Source organism: Dendrobates tinctorius, unplaced genomic scaffold (assembly GCF_039654945.1).
Source record: "Dendrobates tinctorius isolate UK_male_01 unplaced genomic scaffold, ASM3965494v1 ptg000388l, whole genome shotgun sequence".
NCBI classification, from domain to species: domain Eukaryota; kingdom Metazoa; phylum Chordata; class Amphibia; order Anura; family Dendrobatidae; genus Dendrobates; species Dendrobates tinctorius.
Window position 1 is genome coordinate 6,630,940 of NW_027362054.1, and position 27,116 is coordinate 6,658,055.

General features: G+C 46.1%; 1 protein-coding gene across 3 annotated transcripts in view; it reads left to right on the plus strand.

The window, feature by feature from the left end:
• Positions 1-101: 101 nt before the first annotated feature.
• KCNH3 (potassium voltage-gated channel subfamily H member 3) overlaps positions 102-27,116 on the plus strand; it is a 184,186-nt gene continuing 157,171 nt past the window's right edge. For 2 of the 3 annotated variants that reach the window (XM_073563457.1, XM_073563459.1), the window contains exons 1-2: positions 103-317; positions 880-998. In XM_073563457.1, the coding sequence (XP_073419558.1) occupies positions 920-998 (79 nt within the window). In that variant the 5' untranslated portion in view covers positions 103-317; positions 880-919. Of the gene's footprint in view, positions 318-879; positions 999-27,116 lie in introns of all 3 variants that reach the window. The other variant, XM_073563458.1, reaches the window with a different exon arrangement.

The following is a 27,116-nucleotide window of genomic DNA, read 5'->3' on the forward strand; positions in this document are numbered from 1 at the left end:
TCTCTCTTGAAAGCACTTATATCAGCATTGTTCCTTTAAGGAGATGAGCGGGTGTGTCGGGAGTAGCTATGGAAACTTCAAGCGGAGAATAAAGGCAAATCTCAGGCAAGCCTTTAGAGAAGACTGTAACGCACACAGGCAAGCACAGAACAGGGATATGAGGATTTTGGATGCTGAAGTTCAGGAGGGAGGTAAAGGGTGGCCATAACTCTTGAGAAGAAGAAGAATATCATCATCTATGTCACAGGTGTCTCCTATTGACCCTCCCTCATCTTCTATATCTTCTGCTGTTCTCCTGGGGGAGAGATGGACATCAGGTGAGAAGATGCAGGTGTTAATGGGTTTGTCATACCTTCGTCACAAGTGACTGAGTTTCCATCATTGTCTTGTATGAATCTCTATAATGGTGAAAGGTTTAGTCACGTTTGCACTTATTACCCAGCCAGAACTAAGTATAGATCGCCTTGCCGCCCATTTATCTTAGATAGTCATTTAATCTATGTCAGCACGGGTTCCAGGAAAATTGGCGTAGCCGACTTAAAGAATTTGCAGACAGCTTGGGCACAGATGTCCTTCAATAATATCCACAGCCGAAAGCTATTTCCAAATGCTCAGTTTTAGGGTCTACTGAATAGTGGCGCGGGCATGGTGAACGCGGACCTACAGAAAATATTAACTGCGGAGTAAATCACTCTGTGACCCAGCACTTACTGACAGGCAGTGCTTGATTTTTGATAATAATTCGGCCCCCAACCACAGACAGTCACATGGCACAAATCGGCGGCCGCCAGCCTGTCCGGTGCCACAAACACAAACATTGGAACATACTTTGTAATAGCTTTTGTCAGGCAGATTGGTGACAGATCTGTCTGTTTTTAGTTCCAGCCCGCGCTTGGCGAACGGGTACAGTGAGAAGTAGATGATGCCAGCCATGAGAGGGCTGCTTGCTCCTCAGAATACATTCCTAGATACCATAGCGACCAGGTTTGATGGAACACGTAAGTAATACACCTATCATCTTACTTCTCTCTTATATATATCTTTAATTGGAAGGAAGAAAGCAACCAGCGTAGGACAGATAGATGCTATGGGAAAAGTTAGCAATTCGGCCAAAAAGGACATTCATGAACAATTATTGGCACATTTAAGGGACTAAAATAATGAGATACAACCTATGGATCGATAAGGGAATATATTCTAATCATTGCTTACACAGTATGTTGCTTGCTATGCAGAATATAATGATAGAGGATCACTGGTATCGTACATGTTCTATGATTTTGCACCTTGTACGTGATAATTACAAGGCTCAAAAACCTAGCATGATTGCACATTTTCTGTTCTCAAAGGGATTTTCTGACACAATTTTACTTTTTCCTATTGGGCTAATAACTGACAAGCAGGTAGTTAATAACTACTGTGCCTGTTCTGTCCGGCGCCGGTTCAGAATGGTCACAGTGCTCCAACCGACAATTCTTCTGTTTCACGTTAACAGAGCAGTTCTCCTTCCTGGCTCCTCTGTCGATAGGGCATGACTGTCAACATCATGATGATTGACAGCCGGCTCCCTGCATTATGCATTGGGTTGCCAGCTGTCCTTCTACATGACATTGGCAGAGATGCACTGTCAGCAGAGCAGAGTGGAAGAGAACCAGCTGCTCTGTCTGCTTACAGTATTTTCTTTCATGTGTCACAATTTGCATTCGTGTTGCATCTGTTTTTTTCCCATCCACTTTTTAAAAACTGAAGCAGGTAGACTGTCTGATCTTTTTAATAGTCTTCCTTGCTTCATCTGTTTTAATATGAATCTTCAAAGACTTAATAGCTGAGTCTGATCTGCAAAATACTTTAGATCAGAAGTAAACAAGCTCTGAGTCTGACGAACTGAAGACATAAATCCGTTTTTAAAACTGATATGTGCAGGGATCAATTAAACTCTAAGGGTCAGTGTATGGTCCGAGAAAACAACAGACAGCGCTAGCATATGTCACACGTATGTGTGAATGTATACTTAATAGCCAGTGAGGCAATAAGTACCGACTAAGATAAGGATGGATAATCCTAGTATCTGCTTGTATTTTTGTAAAGCAATGGTATTATGTAATATCTCTTTACGGCCAAAAGTTTTAGGCTCTGTGCCCACGTTGCGCTTTTGATGCATTTCCGCCACGTTTTTGCCGAAACGGGAACAACTAAAAAACGCTAATAAAATGCACCCCCATGCAATCCTATGGGTTTCCGCAGTTGCTGTCCCCATGCTGCGGATTTTACCGCTGCGGAATCGCATAGCGGTAAATTCCGCAGCATTTCTGCAACGTGGGCACTTAGCCTTTCAAGTGATACAGCTGTCTAAACTGATAGGGACTTAATTATATGAGAGAGATTATAGACAACATGTGTGTCACGAGATTACCATGACAGTAGAGGAGCCAGAAGATGCCAGCGTCTGATTTCTCCCACTTCTGAACTGATTAGAAGCGCTTCACCTTCTTATTAAATGGAGTAAAATTCTTTTGGAAGTGCAGGGATTAATCTGCTCTTGTTGTGAGCTCCTAGGGTGTTAAGAACTCCCATCTCCAATATAAACTAGGTCCTGGCTAGCTCTCATAGTCAGAGTGGCTTATGCTGCATGGCTGGAGGTTGTTGTTGGGTTTAATAGCAGAAAAGCATTTGGTGGATTTATCTGTGACTGTTGCTAGGTTTTGAGTGTGTGATAATTCCCTTTCTTCTCCTACTTTGGTTTAACGCCATCCTTCACTCCCTGGTGCATTCCTGTTATATGTGTGTAGCGAGTAGCAAGAGTGGACCCTCTGAGTCGCGGTACCGGGATCCCTGGGGCGAGCTGGCCAGGTGGTGCCGACACCTATATAGGGACCGTTAGGAGCAGGCCCGAAGGAGTCGGATACCGAGACAGCTGATACCAAGAGGGGCTGCTCAAGTGCGGATGAGACTTCAAGACAGAGGAACAGGAGCGACCGGAATCAGGAGCGACTAGAGTCAGGAGTAACCGGAGTCAGGAGCGACTGGAGTCAGGAGCGACTGGAGTCAGGAGTAACCGGAGTCAGGAGCGACCAGAGTCAGGAGCGACCAGAGTCAGGAGTGACCAGAGTCAGGAGTAACCGGAGTCAGGAGCGACCAGGACGGGGCCAGAGTATCGTACAGGAAGGCACACGATAATCAGACACCTCCAGGAAGGAGGAGCCGCCTGATATACCCTGCACTGGCTCCCGATTGCAGATCACTACTTTGGGACGGTTCTGAAGGGGTTAAGAAGGAATGGGAGCGCGCTCCCGCGGCCTAAGGCGCATTCCCGAGGCTAGAGCAGGGCAGAAGGAGGAGGGAGGAGAGAGCCCACGCTGGATCCCCCGGGTGGCAGGACGGGATGCAGGAGCCGCAGCGCGGCGCCGAGAGCGGTAAGCAGGGGGCCGGGAGACGCATGAGGCAGAGGCAGCAGGAGCGGGCACCGGCATGGCAGCCGACGCCGGCGTGATAGCCGGCATCGGCAAGACAATGTGTGAGTATATTTGTATGTTTTGTATTTTTTGTTATCCCTGTTCGTGTTAACTTGTTATTGTGGTTGGTATTCTATGGTATACTATTACTCCCCTCTTCCCTGGGTGGGGGAAGGGTACAGACTGAGGGCAGAATCAGGAGCTAAGGCAAGGAACGTGGCCCCGGCATCTTCACCATCAGAAGTAATCCAGGGAGCAGGGAGAGCTAAGGCACCCCTAGTGTTAGGGACAGGGAAGGAGCCACTGGTCCCAGGACACCTCACAACAGAGTTGTGACTAGAGTTGAGCGAAACGGGTCGAAAAATTTCAAAAGTCACCGACTTTTGGCAAAGTCGGGTTTCATGAAACCAAACCCGACCCTAGGATGAGGTCGGCCACGAGGTCGGCGACTTACGCGCCAAAGTCGCGTTTCAAAAGTTTGTTCTGCGCTCTTTTTCAGCCAATCAGGATCCACGGACACTGAGGGCAACGTGATGACATAGGCACGGGTCACCACCATCTTTCAGAAGGGCATGCAAGTGATTGGCTTGCTTTGGGGGGCGTCACAGGGGGTATAAAAGTGCGTGCACGCCGACCGCCATGTTACTCATGCTGATCTCAGAATAGGGAGAGCTGCTGCTGCTGATGATTTTGTAGGGAGAGCGTTAGGCAGGGAAGAAGACACCAAAAACTGCTTCTGCTGCTAGCGATTTTGCCTGTACAACACACCAGTCACTGTGTGTGCAGTGCAAGGGGAGGCTATATAGTGGTGTATCAGTGGTGTTGGTTGTTGGGCTGCCTTCTAAGGCTTCCTGACATTCCTGCATTGCTGTTTACCCACTGCTCTGCAAACTGCTTTTTTAAAAGCAATCCCAATTTTTTTTTTTGTCCTGCTGAGAAGAAAAAAAAACTGCTTCTGCTGCTAGCGATTTTGCCTGTACAACACATCAGTCACTGTGTGTGCAGTGCAAGGGGAGGCTATATAGTGGTGTATCAGTGGTGTTGGTTGTTGGGCTGCCTTCTAAGGCTTCCTGACATTCCTGCATTGCTGTTTACCCACTGCTCCGCAAACTGCTTTTTTAAAAGCAATCCAAATTTTTTTTTTTGTCCTGCTGAGAAGAAAAAAAAACTGCTTCTGCTGCTAGCGATTTTGCCTGTACAACACAACAGTCACTGTGTGTGCAGTGCAAGGGGAGGCTATATAGTGGTGTATCAGTGGTGTTGGTTGTTGGGCTGCCTTCTAAGGCTTCCTGACATTCCTGCATTGCTGTTTACCCACTGCTCCGCAAACTGCTTTTTTAAAAGCAATCCCAATTTTTTTTTTTGTCCTGCTGAGAAGAAAAAAAAACTGCTTCTGCTGCTAGCGATTTTGCCTGTACAACACATCAGTCACTGTGTGTGCAGTGCAAGGGGAGGCTATATAGTGGTGTATCAGTGGTGTTGGTTGTTGGGCTGCCTTCTAAGGCTTCCTGACATTCCTGCATTGCTGTTTACCCACTGCTCCGCAAACTGCTTTTTTAAAAGCAATCCCAATTTTTTTTTTGTCCTGCTGAGGTACTGAGCGTGCATTTTTTCACACCATACAGCGGTGTACGCTCCTCACACAGTACCGTGTAACGGCTGTTATCACAGCCACAGTGAAGCTATCAGTGTGTCACTCTGTGAGAATAAAACGAGGACATGTTCCGTTCTTACAGACCTGCACTCTAGGGAGATTCCTATTCTGCCCAATTCTACATACACCTTGTAGTTTGTGATACACTAGCCAATTTCTGCCTGTGACATAGCGCTGTGATATTCAGTGGGCCTCACACAATCCATAAGTGTCCAGTGTCCACAAGTGTGTGTAGAAATTCAAAATCTCCCTTATCCTCTAGTCACTTTGGTCACAGCTGTGCCATCGAGCCTGTCACATAGCGCTCAGATATTCATTGGGCCTCACACAATCCAAAAGTGTCCAGTGTCCACAAGTGTCTGCTGAAATTCAAAATCTCACTTATCCTCTAGTCACTTTGGTCACAGGCACAGCTGTGCCATCGAGCCTGTCACATAGCGCTCAGATATTCATTGGGCCTCACACAATCCAAAAGTGTCCAGTGTCCACAAGTGTCTGCAGAAATTCAAAATCTCCCTTATCCTCTAGTCACTTTGGTCACAGCTGTGCCATCGAGCCTGTCACATAGCGCTCAGATATCAGTGGGCCTCACACAATCCAAAAGTGTCCAGTGTCCACAAGTGTGTGCAGAAATTCAAAACCTCCCTTATCCTCTAGTCACTTTGGTCACAGCTGTGCCATCGAGCCAGTCACATAGCGCTCAGATATTCATTGGGCCTCACACAATCCAAAAGTATCCAGTGTCCACAAGTGTGTGCAGAAATTCAAAATCTCCCTTATCCTCTAGTCACTTTGGTCACAGCTGTGCCATCGAGCCTGTCACATAGCGCTCAGATATCAGTGGGCCTCACACAATCCAAAAGTGTCCAGTGTCCACAAGTGTGTGCAGAAATTCAAAATCTCCCTTATTCTCTAGTCACTTTGGTCACAGCTGTGCCATCGAGCCTGTCACATAGCGCTCAGATATTCATTGGGCCTCACACAATCTAAAAGTGTCCAGTGTCCACAAGTGTCTGCTGAAATTCAAAATCTCACTTATCCTCTAGTCACTTTGGTCACAGCTGTGCCATCGAGCCTGTCACATAACGCTCAGATATTCATTGGGCCTCACACAATCCAAAAGTGTCCAGTGTCCACAAGTGTGTGCAGAAATTCAAAATCTCCCTTATCCTCTAGTCACTTTGGTCACAGCTGTGCCATCGAGCCTGTCACATAGCGCTCAGATATCAGTGGGCCTCACACAATCCAAAAGTGTCCAGTGTCCACAAGTGTGTGCAGAAATTCAAAATCTCCCTTATCCTCTAGTCACTTTGGTCACAGCTGTGCCATCGAGCCTGTCACATAGCGCTCAGATATTCATTGGGCCTCACACAATCCAAAAGTGTCCAGTGTCCACAAGTGTCTGCAGAAATTCAAAATCTCCCTTATCCTCTCGTCACTTTTGTCACAGCTGTGCCATCGAGCCTGTCACATAGCGCTCAGATATTCATTGGGCCTCACACAATCCAAAAGTGTCCAGTGTCCACAAGTGTGTGCAGAAATTCAAAATCTCACTTATCCTCTAGTCACTTTGGTCACAGGCACAGCTGTGCCATCGAGCCTGTCACATAGCGCTCAGATATCAGTGGGCCTCACACAATCCAAAAGTGTCCAGTGTCCACAAGTGTGTGCAGAAATTCAAAATCTCCCTTATCCTCTAGTCACTTTGGTCACAGCTGTGCCATCGAGCCTGTCACATAGCGCTCAGATATTCATTGGGCCTCACACAATCCAAAAGTGTCCACTGTCCACAAGTGTCTGCTGAAATTCAAAATCTCACTTATCCTCTAGTCACTTTGGTCACAGCTGTGCCATCGAGCCTGTCACATAGCGCTCAGATATTCATTGGGCCTCACACAATCCAAAAGTGTCCAGTGTCCACAAGTGTGTGCAGAAATTCAAAATCTCCCTTATCCTCTAGTCACTTTGGTCACAGCTGTGCCATCGAGCCTGTCACATAGCGCTCAGATATCAGTGGGCCTCACACAATCCAAAAGTGTCCAGTGTCCACAAGTGTGTGCAGAAATTCAAAATCTCCCTTATCCTCTAGTCACTTTGGTCACAGCTGTGCCATCGAGCCTGTCACATAGCGCTCAGATATCAGTGGGCCTCACACAATCCAAAAGTGTCCAGTGTCCACAAGTGTGTGCAGAAATTCAAAATCTCCCTTATCCTCTAGTCACTTTGTTCACAGCTGTGCCATCGAGCCTGTCACATAGCGCTCAGATATTCATTGGGCCTCACACAATCCAAAAGTGTCAAGTGTCCACAAGTGTCTGCAGAAATTCAAAATCTCCCCTGTCCTATAGACACCTTGTACCTTGTTTTACATTACTATATAGTTTGTTGGATTTTGTCTACATTTCTACCAAAAATGAGGAAGGCTGGTGGAAGAGGCCGTGGAATTGGGCGGGGGTTGGCAGCTGGTAATGATGGTGTTGGTGGTGGATCTGATGGTAGTGGCAAGAGCAAAATAGGACCGAATGCAGGAGGTGTTGAGCCTGCGTCATCGTCTGGCTACATAAGGCCTCGAACGCTTAGTTTTCTAGGAGTTGGCAAACCGCTTTTAAAGCCAGAGCATCAGGAAAAAGTTTTGTCTTACATTGCTGACTCAGCCTCCAGCTCTATCGCCTCCTCTTCTTCAGTTGTAAAAAGTAAAAGCACTGAGTCGTCATTGGAGGCTCATGTTCATGAACCACACCTTTCCTTGTGTCCTTCACCCCAACCAAGATTGAAGGATGACGCAGGCCATACTACTGATTACTCCATGGAGCTGTTTTCACATACCATGCCTGGATTATCAAGTCAAATGGTGAATTACCCAGGCCAAGATGAATCTGACATGGAGTGCACTGATGCACAGCCGCTGATGGATGATTCTGCTGGTACATTCACTCAGAGCACTACATTGTCCTCGCAGTGTACAGAGCCAGATTCTGACCCTGATGAGACTCAGGTGCCCCTTCCCGCACACTATACCACCATACACGGTGACACAGAGGAAGGTGCACATGACATTGAAGAGGAGGTGATGGATGACCCAGTTGTTGACCCAGATTGGCATCCATTGGGGGAAGAGGGTGCTGCTTCCAATAGCTCAGATGAGGAGCATCCACAGCAGACATCGACATCGCAACAGCTGTTATCTGGCAGGCCCGGAGCACTCCAAAGACAGGTTCCAAACATCAAAAGAGTTGCTGGACAGCTTGTCCAGAGGGTCAAAAGATCACAGTGTGCTAGGCCGCAAAATGTCTGCCAAAGTAGGAAGAGTGCAGTGTGGCACTTTTTTGAACAAAATCCTCATGATCAGGCCAAGGTTATCTGTAAGAAGTGCGCAAAGACCTTTAGCCGAGGGAAAAATCTGAAAAATTTGAATACCAGTTGCATGCTTAGACATTTAACCAGCATGCACTTGCAAGCGTGGACACAACACCAAACCTCAAGTGCCACATGTGCAACTGATCACAACGAAGGTAGTCAGCAACGCTACATTGTTTCCCCCACTGTAAGCCCACCGGTTAGCACAGCAGCAAATGTTGAGGTGTCGTTGTAAGGCCACAGCAGTCAGGGAATCCCACTGTTATATCAACGAAAGACTGATTCTAGGCCATCAGAAAGAACACCAACTCCATCACCATCATCAACCCTCTCTCAGTCCGCCCTGTCCACCGCTACTTCCACCATATGCAGCTCTCAAGTCCAGCTCACCCTCCCAGACACTATGAGTAGGTCAAGAAAGTACTCAGTCTCTCATCCACGTACACTGGGTTTGAACGCCCACATTGCCAAACTAATCTCGTTTGAGATGATGCCCTTTCGGTTGATGGAAAGCGCAGCTTTCCGCGAACTCATGGCCTATGCAGTACCACGCTATGACCTACCCAGTCGCCACTTCTTCTCTCGCAAAGCCATCCCAGCCCTCCACCATCATGTGAAAGACCGCATTGTCCATGCACTCAAGCAGTCAGTGAGCGGAAAGGTGCACCTCACAACTGATGCATGGTCCAGTCGGCATGGCCAGGGCCGTTACGTGTCCATCACTGCGCACTGGGTTAATGTGGTGGATGCAGGGTCCACAGGGGACAGCGGTGGTGGGACAGTGCTGCCTAGCCCACGGTATAGGAAACAGTTGGCTGTAGGCGTTCGACCCTCCTCCTCCTCCTCCTCCAGAAGCGAAAGCTCGTCCACAGAGCGCAGTCGTACGAGCACTCCATCTGCAGCTGCCACTGTTGCACACGATGTGTCCCCCTATCGAGCAGCTAGTGGAAAGCGTCAGCAGGCAGTGTTGCAGATGATGTGTTTGGGCGACAGACACACCGCCGAGGTGCTGGCCGAGTACTTTCAGCGACAAACTGAGTCATGGCTGGGCAGTGTACATCTTGAGGCAGGCAAGGTAGTTAGTGATAACGGGCGTAATTTTGTGGCAGCCATAGCCCTTTCAAAACTCAGCCACATACCTTGCTTGGCTCACACCTTGAACCTGGTGGTGCAGTGCTTCCTCAAAAATTATCCGGCGTTAACAGCCCTGCTCCAGAAGGTGCGAAGACTGTGCACGCACATCCGCCGGTCGCCTGTACACTCCGTTCGTATGCAGAAGCTGCAGCGATTGCTCCACCTTCCCAACCACTGCCTCATTATCGACATTGCAACAAGGTGGAACTCCACCCTGCACATGGTGGAGCGGCTGTGCGAGCAGAGGCAGGCCATAATGCATTTGTGGGAGGATACACAGCCAGGCACTTTGAGAGCAGACATGGAGTTGACTGGTGTGCAGTGGTCGAAGCTGAAAGACCTCTGTAAAGTCCTTCAGTGTTTTGAGGAATGCACACGGCTGGTAAGTGCAGACGACGCCATCCTAAGCATGAGCATCCCACTTATGCGTCTGCTCATGCAAACTTTGACGCACATTAAGGAGCAGGCGTCTGCAGCCAATGTTGATGAGGAGGGAATCCTTGATGACATTCAGCCATTGTCTGCTCAGTGACGAGGTGGAGGAAGAAGAGGAGGAGGAGGATGATGGGGATGATTACTTAGGGGAGGAGGATGCATCTCGTGGGGCAAGTGAAAATGTTGGCGTGGCAAGGTCTGGTACAGGGTTTGTGCGTGACTGGAGGGATGTGGATTTGCCAGAAAGTGCTCCTCCAACCAGCACTCGCAGTGCATCATTGACACCGGGAACATTGGCCCACATGTCAGATTATGCCTTGCAGATCCTAAAAAGGGACCCCGCATTGCCAAAATGATGAATGATGACGACTACTGGTTGGCCAGCATCCTGGATCCACGCTATAAAGGCAAATTACAAAACATCATGCCACAGGAGAACCTTGACCTAATATTGGCTAATAAACAAGCAACTCTGGTAAATCGGTTGCTTGAGGCATTCCCAGCACACAGCAGCGGTGATGGTTCTCACACGAGCCGTACGGGCCAGGGGCAGCTTGGCAGAGGTGTTCGTGGTGCACACAGCAGAAGTGGAGTTGGAGACAGGGGTTTCATGACAATGTTGTGGACTGATTTTTCAAGTACCGCTCACACAACTGGTAATACTGCATCGATGGAAAGTGACAGGAGACAGCAGTTGTCAACTATGGTTACAAACTACTTTTCCTCCCATATCGATGTTCTCCCACACAGGTCATTCCCCTTTGACTATTGGGCCGCTAAACTGGACACCTGGCCTGAATTGGCACAATATGCCTTACAGGAGCTCGCTTGCCCAGCTGCAAGTGTGCTATCGGAAAGAGTCTTCAGTGCAGCTGGATCAATCCTGACAGAAAAAAGGACCCGTCTGTCAACCCAAAATGTGGATGATCTAACCTTCATTAAAATGAACCACGCATGGGTTTCCAAGGATTTTGTCCCACCTTCCCTTGATGACACATAGGGTGACAGAAAAATGGCTTGCTTTGGTCCACCTCTTCCTGGGACTTGACCTATTTTACCTTTTGCATCAGCTGAATGTCCAACATCAACATATGCCACTTTCTAAAACTCCCTAACTGTGCTGCCTCCCCCCCATGGCCGGGGTCACCACCTAGCGCACGACACCGTGCGAGTGCCGTTGCCCTGGACAGGTGGGTAGGCCGACTCTTGGGCGCGGGCACTGGCACAGGGTCCTTCATAGTGCAATCAAGTGTCTCTGACGGTGGTGGTGCACACCCGCCGTCAGACACACCACCGTACTATGAGGGGCCCAGTGCCAGTACCGACGCCCACGAGTGGGCCCCCCTTGCTTGGGCAGGGCCCCAGCATTTGCAATCTTTACCTCTCCCTGCTCCTCCGCTGTGTAGTCTGGGCCGTCAAATCCATACTGTGCCTGACACCGTCTGAGCCTGCCTCCTGATGTATAGACATATATTTTGAATGTGTACGCTATCCATACATGTTATCTGGGGATACGGTACCCTTTCTAACCTTTGTGCAATCACGTGCAATCCATACTGGGCCTAACACCGTCTGAGCCTGCCTCCTGATGTATAGACATATATTTTAAATGTGTACGCTATCCATACATGTTATCTGGGGATACGGTACCCTTTCTAACCTTTGTGCAATCACGTGCAATCCATACTGGGCCTAACACCGTCTGAGCCTGCCTCCTGATGTATAGACATATATTTTGAATGTGTACGCTATCCATACATGTTATCCGGGGAAACGGTACCCTTTCTAACCTTTGTGCAATCACGTGCAATCCATACTGGGCCTAACACCGTCTGAGCCTGCCTCCTGATGTATAGACATATATTTTGAATGTGTACGCTATCCATACATGTTATCCGGGGAAACGGTACCCTTTCTAACCTTTGTGCAATCACGTGCAATCCATACTGGGCCTAACACCGTCTGAGCCTGCCTCCTGATGTATAGACATATATTTTGAATGTGTACGCTATCCATACATGTTATCCGGGGAAACGGTACCCTTTCTAACCTTTGTGCAATCACGTGCAATCCATACTGGGCCTAACATCGTCTGAGCCTGCCTCCTGATGTATAGACATATATTTTGAATGTGTACGCTATCCATACATGTTATCCGGGGAAACGGTACCCTTTCTAACCTTTGTGCAATCATGTGCAATCCATACTGGGCCTAACACCGTCTGAGCCTGCCTCCTGATGTATAGACATATATTTTGAATGTGTACGCTATCCATACATGTTATCCGGGGATACGGTACCCTTTCTAACCTTTGTGCAATCACGTGCAATCCATACTGGGCCTAACACCGTCTGAGCCTGCCTCCTGATGTATAGACATATATTTTGAATGTGTACGCTATCCATACATGTTATCCGGGGATACGGTACCCTTTCTAACCTTTGTGCAATCACCTGCAATCCATACTGGGCCTAACACCGTCTGAGCCTGCCTCCTGATGTATAGACATATATTTTGAATGTGTACGCTATCCATACATGTTATCCGGGGAAACGGTACCCTTTCTAACCTTTGTGCAATCACGTGCAATCCATACTGGGCCTAACATCGTCTGAGCCTGCCTCCTGATGTATAGACATATATTTTGAATGTGTGCGCTATCCATACATGTTATCCGGGGAAACGGTACCCTTTCTAACCTTTGTGCAATCACGTGCAATCCATACTGGGCCTAACACCGTCTGAGCCTGCCTCCTGATGTATAGACATATATTTTGAATGTGTACGCTATCCATACATGTTATCCGGGGATACGGTACCCTTTCTAACCTTTGTGCAATCACGTGCAATCCATACTGGGCCTAAAACTGTCTGAGCCTGCCTCCTGATGTATAGACATATATTTTGAATGTGTACGCTATCCATACATGTTATCCGGGGAAACGGTACCCTTTCTAACCTTTGTGCAATCACGTGCAATCCATAATGGGCCTAACACCGTCTGAGCCTGCCTCCTGATGTATAGACATATATTTTGAATGTGTACGCTATCCATACATGTTATCCGGGGATACGGTACCCTTTCTAACCTTTGTGCAATCACGTGCAATCCATACTGGGCCTAACACCGTCTGAGCCTGCCTCCTGATGTATAGACATATATTTTGAATGTGTACGCTATCCATACATGTTATCCGGGGATACGGTACCCTTTCTAACCTTTGTGGAATCACGTGCAATCCATACTGGGCCTAACACCGTCTGAGCCTGCCTCCTGATGTATAGACATATATTTTGAATGTGTACGCTATCCATACATGTTATCCGGGGATACGGTACCCTTTCTAACCTTTGTGCAATCACGTGCAATCCATACTGGGCCTAACACCGTCTGAGCCTGCCTCCTGATGTATAGACATATATTTTGAATGTGTACGCTATCCATACATGTTATCTGGGGATACGGTACCCTTTCTAACCTTTGTGCAATCATGTGCAATCCATACTGGGCGTGAGAACGGCTGGCGAGCTGTTAAGCAAGCTACAGCACCTGTGGTTTGCACACGTAAGTTTTTCATTTTTTCAGGAATGACGGTTAGGCCTAATTCCGGAACTGCGGTTGACCTGCACTTACTGGGAAATCATTGTTCGCGGGTAATAATTGTAATCAGTGATCCCTATCACTAACGTTGTTCAGCGGGTTATCTGCACCTGTAAGCGACAAACGCTGGCCTTTTCAGTGTAGCGCACATGCAGCCACGGACATGTAAGGGCATGACACACCAGTTATTGGCCAATCTCATGTGCCAGAGCCTCACGTGTCCCTCTAGTAAGCCGGACTCGGATCGCGGGGCATGACGGAGTCTCGTTCGTTAACGGAATTAAGCTTGCAATGTGTGCATCTGTTCTTTAGCTGGCATGGTTGAGGTTTCCCAGGTGGAGTCGAATTTAACCGTAGGCTCCACTCCTGGTGGTGCCCTTCTGGACATTCCTTTAAGGTTCAGCTTTGCAACCATACTGCCCACGTAAAACAAACACTTTGCCTTCATGAACGCTGTTTGGAGGGTCATGACTCGTGGGAATAACGCCGCCCAATCAGTTAACCTGCTAGAAAGATCGTTCGTTGCTCCCAAGCATGACATCACACTCCCTAGGAAGAAGGTAATGCCACTGTGGCGACCGTACTCCTGGGGGCGACACAAGTGCACTGATGCCCAGCCACTGCTCGATGAATCTGCTGGTACATTGACTCAGACCACTACATTCCCCTCGCACGCTACACGACCTGAATCTGACCCTGATGAAACTCAGGTTACCCTTCCCATATACAGTTCCATCTTACACGGTGACAAAGAGGAAGCTGCAGATGAAAGTGCAGGTTCGGCCCACCCGCCATCAGACACACCACCGTACTATCAGGGGCCCTGTGCCAGTGCCGTCGCCAACGAGTGGGCCCCCCCTGCTTGCTCAGGATCACAGCACTTGCAAAGTTGAAATACTGTGCAGTGAGATGGAAGATGGGGACGACGAGGAGTCCAGACAAGTACAGGGATTCCCTAGCAAGGAGACTTATTTGATTGTTTTCAATGTTGGGACAGCAATTTTTGGGGAGCACTATACTCTGGAGAATGATAGATGGGGCCCACCATACACTGGAACATTCCAAAGGTGGACATCAGACACTGGAGCAGCATTTACAGGGCCCATTATACACTAGAGCATTAGAAATGGGGCCCATTATGTTTGGAGCATTATTTGGGCCCATAAGACAGTGGAGCTTCATCCATGGGGACCAACATATACTGTAGCATTATGTGGAGCTCATCATATACTGTTTCAAACATTATATGGGACCAATGATTCTGTATGGAGAAATAGATGGGCCTCGTCATGAGATGTAAAAAGTGAAGTATTTTTCATTGTACTATACCGCTATTTCTCTGCCGTATCGGAGCATGATGAGTTGTGGTATGTGTTAAAGGGGCGCTCTTTCGCCCTGGGCACATGAAAACCTGGAGCCAGCCCTCCCCCCCCACAACTTTAGCCAAATAACCCCCATTTTTCAGTGCGTAACTTGTATTATGAAGTTAATTAAGGTTGACAAGCTTAAGTAAGAAGAATTGATGCTTTTGGCATTCAAATGGGCACTGTAGGTGTGTTTCCTGTCCTCATCTCACTGCCGACTTTTATTCCCCATTGACTTACATTGGGTTTCGTGTTTCGGGACGACCCCGACTTTTCCCTATAATCGGACGATCTTGCTCGACCCGACTTTTGGAAAAGTCGGGTTTCACGAAACGAAACTCGACCCTAAAAAACCAAAAAGTCGCTCAACTCTAGTTGTGACAATGTGCAGTAGAAAGATTTGCCACAAGTTAGCAAAAGGCCAATTTTTCTTCAAACCTCTGTTTTAAGAACAAGAATTAAGGTTAAAATGCACTCACTTTTTTGAAAAATTGAAGAGATGGAAAAAAATTGTACAATAATGTGTTATCCAAGTGACAGTAAAACTAGGGTACAGGGAGTTGCTCACCTGTTCAGGTTGTGAAACCCAACACACAATACACTGGATGAGGCTGCTGCAGGCCCGCACTAGTGTCCACAAATCAAGACGTAGGGAAAAGGTTTTATTGTGCACTGCCAAGGATACAATGATAATTCCAGAGAAAGGAACAGGAACCAGGATAAAGGAATGCAGGGTATTGTTGACGCATTTCAAAGTAAAACCAACTTTTTCCTTGTGGTTTGTCCTGCGGAAGAAGTTTGTTTTAATTTGAAACGTGTCAACAATAAACCGCATTACATTATCCTGGTTCCTGCTCCTTTCTCTGAAATTATCATTCTATACTAGTGCAGTACAGAAAAAACCCTTTTTTTTTCCCTTCTTCTTGACTCTCTGGTTTGAACACTCAGTGGCTAATAGCAGCATATAATAATAGTCTTTTACAGAAGGCGTCAAAAGAACTTCAGTCACAAAATTAGTACTTGTGTCATCCTGCAGTATTGTTGTGTAATAAGACCCTGCTGACTGCTATATGCTGTACAGAGAAGAGTGTCCTGGGGGGCAGCAATCCTCTTCCCACACTTCCAATGTACCATTGCTGACAAGAAGTAAATTCTTGAAATCCTGAATCTAATCCTCTTTTATCTTCATCTAAATTGCTGCTTCATACGCTTTCCTTTCTTACGACAGTCACTAAGTTATGCTAGGTTCACACCAGCCATCCGAGTTCTAAATTAGGAACAGAATGAGAAAACTGATGGTAAATATGTAACATAATGGATCTTATTAGAACCAGATAGACCCCATTAACCTAAAGGGAGTATGCCACCCCAAAGATGCAAATTTAAATACCTAAACATTTAAGTAGGTGACTTAGCTCTTATACTGTATGAAAGTTAGAAATGTAAGCTCAAAAATTCAATATGAGTTTGAAAGGAGCATTACTTAACCAATTATAAATGAAATACAACCTTTATTAAAGCTTATCTAAAAACAAGACAACCACACAGAAAACCAACAATTAACCATGTCACCTATGTTGGCCCTACACTGGGGCCCTGATAGCAGCTACCTACCAGCGGAGGTTGGCACTCTACACACAATCGAGATTGGCGCCCCCGCTCCACGATGGCTGACCCTGTTGCTCCTAAATAACCCTGGATTGGTGCAGCACACAGTCACCCATTTAACCAGGAAAGGAGTGTAAAGGTGTCGCCGATATGGGTAGGTTAGGCAACAATAGAAAAAGTGCAAACAAAGTGCTGTAAACACAAGACATAAAGTGACATGTGCAGACAAATGAGTACCTGACTATACTGTTCACTGTGACTGAAAACATTCCTGTCAGCGGAGGTTGGCACCCCACTGGTCAGCGAAATGGCGCCCCCGCTCCACGACGGCTATCCCTAAAGTCCCTGATATGACTGATAAATCAAATAAGGATAGCAAAAACTAGATAGCCAGAAGGTACATTTTAACCCATTAGTCCAATATTGGCCCATATGAGAAAAAAAATATATATAATTCATATTGATAACAATAAAAGGGTACTCAAGGTTAGTAGTTGATAAAGTGAAACCTCAACACGTTTCTCCTATTCGGATCATCAGGAGGTAGATAATCAGATGCTGTGTGAAAGCTCACCAAAATACCCCATATATATAACCTAGCAGTCAAAAAAACCACCAATAGATGATAACCACTCCTCCATATTACAGAAGTCCAATTAGTAAGATGTAGCCAAGTGGGGCTAGGCATAGGTAGAAACATACAAATGGCCGTGCCCTTATACTCTATAAACTGCAAGCGGGCTTTGTGACATAGATGGATCAGCCCATGATGGGTGGATGCAACTGTCAGTCACTACTACAGACTTCTGTGGAAAAATATCAATCTTTTATTAAGGAGAGAAAACAACAGCAGTTCCAGAGAGATTTCAAGGCCTTTGGTGACAACCGGGCATATAGTTTTCACCAGAATAACATTTCTGATATCTCATCATCTGATATTGAGACATCTGACACTGAACGAAATAGCACATTCGTCTCTTCTAGAGGGGGTAGACGATATAGACAATGGAGAGGCAGAGGAAGACACTTCTCGAGGGGCCCCCAAAGTGGTGGAATGGCATATGCAAACCCAAGGGGAGCCAATGTGGTAAACAATTTCCCATCAACTGCCTCTACTTCCTCCTCTTCCTCTTTTTTAGAGAGGAATGCCAAAACGGGCTATTATCTGAGACCCAAATAAATTTGAACCAGGGCCAGATTATAAATCTATCTAACTATACCCTCTACCCTCACCAGGGAGGATTATAGTGTTTTGAGAAAGGGCCTAAAATATGTCCCCACCAACAGATTTGATTGTTTTAATTGGACAACAGATATTAATAATAATAATAATAATAATAATAATAATAATAATAGGCTAAGTAATGTGACTTAGCTCTTATAAAAATCAAACATTTTAATCATACATTTTAGTATTTAGTTGCAGAGAAATCAACTCTTATTTCATGTGGAAATGAGGGCGCTTCGGTGCACCTTTGAAGAGTCCAAGGACTCAGTGCACCAATACGTCATCCAATTTTCATATAGAGCACTATCTGTGATCTTGATTGACAGCACTTGCTTACCCAAAGCGCTGCCTAAACTCAATCTGCACATGTGCACCTGTGAGGGAGGTCCAAGGCCGTAATCATGGCCAAGATTAACGGTTCAGGCACGCCCTGACCTCCCATCACATGAAAACAGTGTCCATTATTCCACATACCTGTGGCTTCACTTTCTGTACCGTCAGGGTCCTCTCTGCGTTGCTGGAGGCTCCCTATAGATGGTTCCACATAAATAGAGACACAGTCCATTTCAACTTTCAAATGAACAAATTACTGGTTTCTCTATGCAACACATCCATATTCTTTACAGCATTAACAACAGGTTCCGCATTGAACAATTCTTCATCTTTCTCTGCATTTCTAGCTCTGTCACACAGTATGTAGTTGGGTCGGACCGTATCATACGGTTCCTCAGCATCCTCCCTGTTCAGCTTTGCTATAGTTAGATGTTCTCTAGTCTGTTTCGCCCCAGACATGGGAGTATTAGCCTCAGAAGTCAGCTGCCACATGGTGAGCGACCTGCCATTCAGTACTGTCTCCTGCGATGATTCAGCATCCTCCCAGACCACACTCACTGCGTCTGAGGGTTCCCTCAGCCGTTTCATCCTGGATCTGAGGGCATCAGCCCATCCGATAAGTTGCCATATTATGGAGCCTCCTGCATCCCCGTATTGTCACTGTCTTGGTCTTTAGCCTCTGTTCCAATACTGCTGTAGCCCGCTGCTGTTCTGGCCTGTTGCCCTGGATGGCTGGGCTTCTCTACTGTCATGTTACGTGGTCACTGCTATTATTCCAGTCGGTTTGGGCACACTGGCCTGACTGACCCTTAGAGGAAGTGTTCCCTCCCTTAACTGCAGCTGATCCCTCCTATGTTAACTATTTAACACTGCTGTACCTAAAACTATAATGTACCCCATCTTGTTCCTAAATTTGGGTACTGCACTTTCCCTATGTCAAATTTATAATACATAGCATGACAAGTGTATTTACATTTATACAAATATAAGCATAGGGAATATTTACACAAAGGAACGGAGAGGAGTATTACATGATCCCGTTACACCCCTTACACTCCAACACAGGAAGAGCCCAGCGCATGCATGCAGTGCCAATGCGCATTCAGTGTGACAGCAGGCGCATTTTGATCCCAGGCTCTTTTTTGAAGCAATTCGCTCTCTATACTTCCAAGTGAATCAATGTAGTGAGTAGCAGCAGTAGCAGACAGGAGTCAATGATCAGAGCACTCCCATACCCACATTGTGTGAGCGTTAATAGGTTCCTCAAGTGACAGTATGCACATTGTAGGAACTTGTATTCAGATCACACAGTACTCGCACTGGGTAAGCACGTACTACCAAATAACATGCTCTATATGCCAGTTGGAGGACGTTACAGTGCACTGGCCCTTGGCCAAGTCAAGTTTTCACCAAAGAGTCCTCATTTGCGTATGAAATAAAAGCTGCCACTAAAACACTAAAATGTACTGTATTTTGCCAGTATGATATGTTTATATAGTTTAATTCACATTTTGGGGATGACTGACTCCTTTTAAATGGGGTATGTCAAATTTCTGTTTATCATTTTACTGGAAAAAAAAATAGTGCAGAATTAGTTCAGGTAAAACTGAGAGTCCAGCACAGATGTTAATCTAGTTTAAAGTGACTGTGTGTCACGATCCATTTTTGGATGCGAGGCAGCTCTGGTTCCTCTATAATTTAAATGTAGCTTTTTTCCTTCAGGCCAGCAGGGGTTAATGTCAGTTTGCTAGGTCAGCTGATGTGGGTGGTGACCACTCTCACCATCCATTAAATGGTCACTCCCACCATCCTTTAAATGGTCACCTGATGTATCTGTAGGGCAAAAGACCGGGCTGTGGATGTTGACAGGGAACCGGGTCCAGAAGTGCTGGGGCCAAGCCTGTTGTTGCAGGGTTGAAGGAAACTGAAGACGCAAGGGACCCATGACCTTCGTAGAGGGGGCGTGGTGAGCCAGTAGAGTATAGGGGGTTTTGCATGGGAAGAGAGAGGGGGTTCCCGCCAGAGCGAAGTCATAGTAAGGACCTGCGAACGTGCCGTGAGTAACAATAGACCACGCAGCAATGATAAGGGTCAAGTGCAGAAAGGATTCAGAAACGTTGTCGGGCATGCAGAGGAGTGGTAGCACACTTATGCAGTAAAGAGGCAGTGACCCAGGAAAGTTCCAAACAAAACAGTCTCTTTAATGCATTTCCTTCACAGCATTAAATGTCCAACTCACAAAACACAGCATTAATGTCCAACTCACAGATCTACATAGTAAATGATATCCTCTGGATCGCAGCCGGGAACCATATCCTCCAGATTACAGTCCCTAAATACGCTGGTCCACCTCTGACTGGTTGCTGTGGGTGACTGCACTGCTGTGTACGCTGCGGATGCTAGGAGTTCCCTCTGCTGGGCTCTGTGTTACCTTCACACAGAGCTGAGCTTTTGCAGAGCCATCTGCAAACTCCAATCTGATACTAATACACCCAAACCCTTTACTGCAGGGATTTTAAACTGGAATCTATGGCCTTAGGCCACCTGTAAGACCTGGCCTGGAGGAAACGGACGGGCCCCACTTCCTTCCTGCAGTCCGTTTCAAAAATAAAAGCCCACACCAGCTTTTCCTGAACAATCCCAGGCCAGATAGCTTGACTAGGTCCACGCTTACTTTTATCTTGCCCTGTGACTCACAGGCATCCTGCTGTGACCACAAGGCACTCTAGCAGGTCTAATAGGGCTCCCTCCACATCCAGGGGGAATACACAGTGACCCCTATATGTGACATCAGTCACTACTTCAAATATATATATACATATATATACACTGTGAATGTATATATATATATATATATATACACTCACTGGCCACTTTATTAGGTACACCTGTCCAACTGTGTGTTAAGACTTAATTTCTAATCTGCCAATCACATGGCGGCAACTCAGTGCATTTAGGCATGTAGACATGGTCAAGACAATCTCCTGCAGTTCAAACCGAGCATCAGTATGGGGAAGAAAGGTGATTTGAGTGCCTTTGAACGTGGCATGATTGTTGGTGCCAGAAGGGCTGGTCTGAGTATTTCAGAAACTGCTGATCTACTGGGATTTTCACGCACAACCATCTCTAGGGTTTACAGAGAATGGTCCGAAAAAGAAAAAAAATCCAGTGAGCGGCAGTTCTGTGGCCGGAAATGCCTTGTTGATGCCAGAGGTCAGAGGAGAATGGGCAGACTGGTTCGAGCTGATAGAAAGGCAACAGTGACTCAAATTGCCACCCGTTACAACCAAGGTAGGCAGAAGAGCATCTCTGAACGCACAGTGCGTCGAACTTTGAGGCAGATGGGCTACAGCAGCAGAAGACCACACCGGGTACCACTCCTCTCAGCTAAGAACAGGAAACTGAGGCTACAATTTGCACAAGCTCATCGAAATTGGACAGTAGAAGATTGGAAAAACGTTGCCTGGTCTGATGAGTCTCGATTTCTGCTGCGACATTCGGATGGTAGGGTCAGAATTTGGCGTAAACAACATGAAAGCATGGATCCATCCTGCCTTGTATCAACGGTTCAGGCTGGTGGTGGTGGTGTCATGGTGTGGGGAATTTTTTCTTGGCACTCTTTGGGCCCCTTGGTACCAATTGAGCATCGTTGTAACGCCACAGCCTACCTGAGTATTGTTGCTGACCATGTCCATCCCTTTATGACCACAATGTACCCAACATCTGATGGCTACTTTCAGCAGGATAATGCGCCATGTCATAAAGCTCGAATCATCTCAGATTGGTTTCTTGAACATGACAATGAGTTCACTGTACTCAAATGGCCTCCTCAGTCACCAGATCTCAATCCAATAGAGCATCTTTGGGATGTGGTGGAACGGGAGATTCGCATCAGGGATGTGCAGCCGACAAATCTGCGCCAACTGTGTGATGCCATCATGTCAATATGGTCCAAAATCTCTGAGGAATGCTTCCAGCACCTTGTTGAATCTCTGCCACGAAGAATTGAGGCAGTTCTGAAGGCAAAAGGGGGTCCAACCCGTTACTAGCATGGTGTACCTAATAAAGTGGCCAGTGAGTGTATATATATATATATATACTGTATATGCAAAAGATCCAATAGAAGCTGAAAAGTCTTTAGTTGCTCATTCTCACCAATATTCTAGCTACTTGATGTCCAAGGAACAAAACAAAATGGTGACCCTCCCTCAACTGGAAATAGATAAGAAAAGTATGTGTGTGCACTTAATAACTACACTTAAAATAGAAGTAGTAACGCAGTTTTAGGCCGGTTTCACACGTTCGTTTATTTCCGGTACCGGGAAAAAACGATACCGGGGATGTCCATGTGTGTAATACTTGCGGCACACATGTGGCAACTGTGTGCTGCCCATGTGCTGCATCAGTACCACACGGATGGGCGCCAGGGAAGAAGCACTAGAGTAAGCACTGTTCCCCGGAGCTGGGTGCTGAAGGCTGCTCTCATCATTCTCCCCTGTTCTGCCGGCGATCAGCATGAGCAGGGGAGAATGATGAGAGTTGTATTCAAGTGATCACAATGCCTACTCCTGCTGCCGCTAATAACAATGACAGCAGGAATGGCTGATGGGAGCATTTATCAGCTGCTGCTTGCGCTATAAATAAATAAATAAATAATTGAAAAACCCGGCCTGGGTTCCCCTATATTTTCTATAACCAGCCAGGCAAAACTCACAGCTGGGGGCTGCGTTCCCAGCAGGGCTGAACTGCAGTGACCTCAGCACCATGAGAAAAAGCCAGTGATGAGGTCATCGCAGTTCAAGCTCAGAGTCTTCACAGCAGATCACCGTGATAATTTTTCACGGTGATCTCCTGTGAAGACACTGAGCTTGTACTTCAGTGACCTCATGACTAAATTTTTCTCACAGGGCTGAGGTCACCGCAGTTCAGCCAGGATGGGAACGCAGCCTCACTGACCGGCGGTAACCTCATTGATGTCATTGGTAGTCAATGATGCTGCGCTCTCGCAGCAACTCATTCACCAGTGGTTCCCAGCCTGAATGATCACATCTTGTCACTGTCCAGGTTGAAAACTATTTATCTCCCAGACATGGATTACGTCATGGGACAGAACGACGGACAGTTGAGGGATATTGATGTTTTTTATTTTAGTTTTATTACAGGGGATGAGGGCTTCAGTGGAATAAGATGTTAGGTGAGTATAACTGTTTTTATTATCTAATATATAAAGCTCAAGTGTGTGTATGTACAGTTGTGGCCAAAATTATTGACACCCCTGCAATTCTGTCAAATAATACTCAGTTTCTTCCTGAAAATGATTGCAAACACAAATTCTTTGGTATTATTATCTTCATTTAATTTGTCTTAAATGAAAAAAAAAACACAAAAAGAATTGTCCTAAAGCCAAATTGGATATAATTCCACACCAAACATAAAAAAGAGGGTGGACAAAAGTATTGGCACTGTTCGAAAAATCATGTGATGCTTCTCTAATTTGTGTAATTAACAGCACCTGTAACTTACATGTGGCACCTAACAGGTGTTGGCAATAACTTGCAGCCAGTTGACATGGATTAAAGTTGATTCAACCTCTGTCCTGTGTCCTTGTGTGTACCACATTGAGCATGGAGAAAAGAAAGAAGACCAAAGAACTGTTTGAGGACTTGAGAAACCAAATTGTGAGGAAGCATGAGCAATCTCAAGGCTACAAGTCCATCTCCAAAGACCAGAATGTTCCTGTGTCTACCGTGCGCACTGTCATCAAGAAGTTTAAAGCCCATGGCACTGTGGCTAACCTCCCTAGATGTGGACAGAAAAGAAAAATTGACAAGAGATTTCAACGCAAGATTGTGCGGATGTTGGATAAAGAACCTCGACTAACATCCAAACAAGTTCAAGCTTCCCTGCAGTCAGAGGGTACAACAGTGTCAACCCGTACTTTCCGTTGGCATCTGAATGAAAAGGGACTGAATGGTAGGAGACCCAGGAAGACCCCACTTCTTACCCCGAGACATAAAAATGCCAGGCTGGAGTTTGCCAAAACTTACCTGAAAAAGCCTAAAACGTTTTGGAAGAATGTTCTCTGAAGACTACCAGCAAATTTTGCAGCATAATGTAGGGCCCAGTGTGAGAAAGCTGGGTCTCCCTTAGAGGTCATGGGTCGTCCAGCAGGACAATGACCCAAAACACACTTCAAAAAGCACTAGAAAATGGTTTGAGAGAAAGCACTGGAGACTTCTAAGGTGGCCAGCAATGAGTCCAGACCTTAATCCCATAGAACATCTGTGGAGAAATCTAAAAATGGCAGTTTGGAGAAGGCACCCTTCAAATATCAGGGACCTGGAGCAGTTTGCCAAAGAAGAATGGTCTAAAATTCCAGCAGAGCATTGTAAGAAACTCATTGATGGTTACCGGAAGCGGTTGGTCGCAGTTATTTTGGCTAAAGGTTGTGCAACCAAGTATTAGGCTGAGGGTGCCAATACTTTGTCTGGACCATTTTTGGAGTTTTCTGTGAAATGATCAATGTTTTGCTTTTTGCTTCATTCTCTTTTGTGTTTTTTCATTTAAACCAATTTAAATGAAGATAATAATACCAAAGAATTTGTGTTTGCAATCATTTTCAAGAAGAAACTGAGTATTATCAGACAGATTTGCAGGGGTGTCAATACTTTTGGTCACAACTGTATGTATGTATGTTTGGGATTGGCATCCACACCGTCGCAGCTACAGCCACAAAATTTGACACAGTCACACGTCTGGACTCCGAGAGCGTCCTAGGCTATGCTGTGAGGCGAAATTTTAACCCCGTGCGTTCCAATTCACCAAACAATTTTGCCCTTATCTACATAATGGGGAAAAAGTGTGTGTGTATCAGGCCCCGCCCCTCATTATGATGTCATAATGATTGCCATGGCGACGCTGATGTCATCATAGGTTGCAAGCCCCACCACTCATTATGATGTCATAATGGTTGACTATGGGATGGAGGATGTGTGATGGGTATATGGGCACTGGACTATGGGATGGAGGATATGTATGACGGGTATTTGGGCACGGGACTATGGGATGGCGGATATGTATGATGGGTATATGGGCACAGGACTATGGGATGGAAGATATGTATGATGGGTATATGGGCATGGGACTATGGGATGGAGGATGTGTGATGGGTATATGGGTATATGGGCACTCGACTATGGGATGGAGGATATGTATGATGGGTATATGGGCACGGGCCTATGGGATCGTGGATATGTATGATGGGTATATGGGCACGGGACTATGGGATGGAGGATGTGTGATGGGTATATGGGCATGGGACTATGGGATGGAGGATGTGTGATGGGTATATGGGCACTCGACTATGGGATGGAGGATATGTATGACGGGTATATGGGCACGGGCCTATGGGATTGTGGATATGTATGATGAGTATATGGGCACGGGACTATGGGATGGAGGATAACTATAATTTGCTATAACTTACCACAGTTAGTTACTATGCCCGGGCAGCGCCGGGCTCTTCAGCTAGTTTTTAAATAAAACTGGAAAACTGTGTTTTGTTTTATTTCTAATAAAATACTTTATTTTGTCTCTGTCTTTATTTACCATGTAACTATAGGATTAGTAATGGAGAGGTGTCTTATAGGCAACCTCTCCATTACAAAACCATGTGCTTGATGTCACTTGTCAATACAAAGGTGACATCAATCCCACAAATATGAACCCCACTTGCCACCACTACAGGACAAGTGGGAAGAGCCGAGCAAAGCTCCAGAACTGGCACATAATAGATATGCCTTTTCTGGGCAGCTGCAGGCTGCTATGTAAATGGCCCCTTAGCAGCCTGTGAATACCAACCCCTAGCTCTGAGCTTTAGCAAGGCTGGTTGTCAAAAATGGGGGGGACCCCACATCATTTTTTAAATTTATTTAAATAATTTAAAAAAACAGTGTGGGGACCCCTCTATTCTTGATAACCAGCCTTGCTGAAGCTGACAGCTGAAGGTTGGAGCTCCTAGCTGTGAGTTTTGCCTGGCTGGTTATAGAAAATAGAGGGAACCCCACACCGGGTTTTTCATTTATTTATTTATTTATAGCACAAGTGGCGGCTGAGGAATACTCCCATCAGCTGCTCCTGCTGTCACTGTTATTAGCAGCAGTGGGTATAGGCTGATGGGAGTAATAGTCCCATCAGCCGTCAACTACTATCATTGTGATCACCTGAATACAACTCTCATCATTCTCCCCTGCTCTGATCGCTGGCAGAGCAGGGGACAATGATGAGAGCATCTTCAGCACCCGGTGCTGTGGACCAGCGCTTACTGTAGCGCTTTTTCCCTGGTGCGTGTCACACGGATGACATCCATATGTGTTCTCCATCAGCATGTGTGCAGGACGTTTTGCGGCTCGTGCTGACGGTAAAAAGAGACATGTCAGCGTGTTTTGCTCACGAACACAAGGTCCGTCGAAACACACTGACATGTGCAAAGACCCATTCATTTGAATGGGTCTACATGTGTCAGTGTCTCCTGTACGTGTGAAAACTGTCATCACACTTACCGGAGACACGGACATGTGAAAGAGCCCTTACATAGTTCCAGTATAATTGCGGATGATACAGTTCTTTATTCTACCACCCAACACTTTGTCATTCTCTACATACTAGATAGTCTCTTCAGAGGGAAAGATGGAAGGTAGTCTAATACCATCTATTAAACAACATGTATGTCAATACCTGGATAAGAATGAAGTGATTAAACAGAGTCAGCATGGGTTTGTAACTAATAAGTCATGTCAGACTAATTTAATTTCCTTCTATGACGGTATTACTGATTGGGTGGATCAAGGAAATGCTGTAGATATAGTATATCTTGACTTCAGGAAAGCATTTGACAAAGTCTCTCATACAATCCTTATTGAAAAAATGACTAAGTATGGAATGGACAAG